Source organism: Anoplophora glabripennis, unplaced genomic scaffold (assembly GCF_000390285.2).
Source record: "Anoplophora glabripennis isolate ALB-LARVAE unplaced genomic scaffold, Agla_2.0 scaffold645, whole genome shotgun sequence".
Taxonomy (NCBI): domain Eukaryota; kingdom Metazoa; phylum Arthropoda; class Insecta; order Coleoptera; family Cerambycidae; genus Anoplophora; species Anoplophora glabripennis.
In genome coordinates this window covers 35,624-37,205 of record NW_019416865.1, presented here as the reverse complement: position 1 = coordinate 37,205, position 1,582 = coordinate 35,624, and the positions used below count along the sequence as shown (strand labels likewise).

At 46.6% G+C, this 1,582-nt stretch overlaps 1 protein-coding gene across 1 annotated transcript; it reads left to right on the top strand.

Annotated features, from left to right (window-relative positions):
- The first annotated feature begins 78 nt into the window (after positions 1-78).
- LOC111691988 lies at positions 79-1,376 on the top strand. The gene is made up of 2 exons (XM_023455578.1): positions 79-643; positions 1,021-1,376. The coding sequence occupies exons 1-2, from the start codon at positions 79-81 to the stop codon at positions 1,374-1,376; spliced, it is 921 nt and encodes a 306-aa protein (XP_023311346.1).
- Positions 1,377-1,582: the final 206 nt, after the last annotated feature.

Genomic DNA, 1,582 nt, shown 5'->3' with positions numbered 1-1,582 from the left:
GATAACAAGCCGATCAATCAAAGGCCCTATCCGCTTAACCCACACAAAACCAAAATCCTCTACGAACAACTAGCAGAGATGCTAGCTAACGGGATCATCGAACCGTCAACGTCAGAGTACAGTTCACCACCCGTCTTGGTGGAACGGCCAGGCAAGAAACCACGATTCTGCGTGGACTACAGGAAAATAAATGCGATTACCAAATCCGAATCCTCCACTCTCCCTAAAATTTCAGAGGTATTAAAGTCGTTCGGCGAAGCCAAAATATTCTCCGTATTGGACTTGAAGACCGGATACTGGCAAATTCCGATGCAGCCCGAGTCCAAGAAGTACACCGCCTTCTCCACTCCCGATGGAGCCACATACCAATTCAACGTCTTACCTTTCGGGCTGAAAAATAATCGGGATAATCAGCCACTCGACCAAATTCAAGTCGTCGAAACCCAAAGTCCACTCGACGAAAGGAGGGAGGTGTCGTATAATGTGAGCGAGCGAACTTCAGATTTCGACTATCTTTCGAATCCGAGTTCCAACGCCCGGAACAGCGCTCCAGTGCAAGCTCTCTACGCAGAACATGAAGCCATAACAAACATATTCCACAATGTTTCTAATCCCGAGCCCGAAGTCGCTGTCAGGGGAGAAAGTAAAAATTTCACCTATGTTTCCAATCCAAACCTCAAAATCCAGCACCAAGCTCCAAGCCCGATTTCCAACATAAGAAATCAAAGTACAAGCATTAAATTGCATAATGTTGCTAACTCCGAAGTAAGAATTTCACCTATGTTTCCAATCTGGAGGCTAAGTCCGCCAGTAGCAACCTCACCTACGTTTCTATGATCCAAAATCAAAGCAAAAGACATAATTTGCATAAAGTTTCCAATACGGAAGTCAATGCCTCCCTTGAGAGCAAAAGTAAAATTTTCACTCAAGTTTCCTTTCCGAATCCAAGAATCCCGGACAACGTCCTAAGTCCGATGTCCAGTAACACAAACCAAATCCTAAGCTATAATTTACACAAAGCTTCCATTCGCAAAGCCGATATCACTACCAGAGCGAAGAGAGAAAAAATCGACAAGGTTTCGAATCCGGTTACCATCCAGTCGCCTCGAACCCAGATGAAGCAGTATCCAAGGGAAACAAACAAAACTGACTATGTTTCAGATTTGCAACATCGCAGAGCCGCAGTTGAGCCAAGCCAGCCGATTACAAAAATCGCCGATGTTTCCAATCCACCTGCGAGAAGCCGCAAATCGTCAAAAAAGCGCCCCCCGGTGATGAAGACGAGATGGATCGCATCGAGGACGACCGATGTGAAGCCGACAACGAGCCAGCAACCACCTTCCAGAGAGTCACGAAATCGACCCACTTTCCAATGATCCCCGGCCTTGCAGGGGAGCACCGGTCAAGAAGAGGAAAAAGAATCGTATAAAAAACCCGGGAATCAACCGCGGATCAAGGCCACGAATCCCTTATCGCGATGGATCGTCAACTGCGGGCATTTACAGTTATTTAACCGGATTGACGTATCCGACCAGTCTCTGTGTGGGACGCTCCAAATTCTAGTTGCGACATTAAAGCCTAT

Bases quoted from the DNA above. Each gene is read 5' to 3' on its own strand.
- LOC111691988 (XM_023455578.1), top strand. From the start codon at position 79: ATGCTAGCTAACGGGATCATCGAACCGTCAACGTCAGAGTACAGTTCA. The intron at 644-1,020 runs GTAAAAATTTCA...ATTTACACAAAG, and splicing joins AGTCGCTGTCAGGGGAGAAA to CTTCCATTCGCAAAGCCGAT.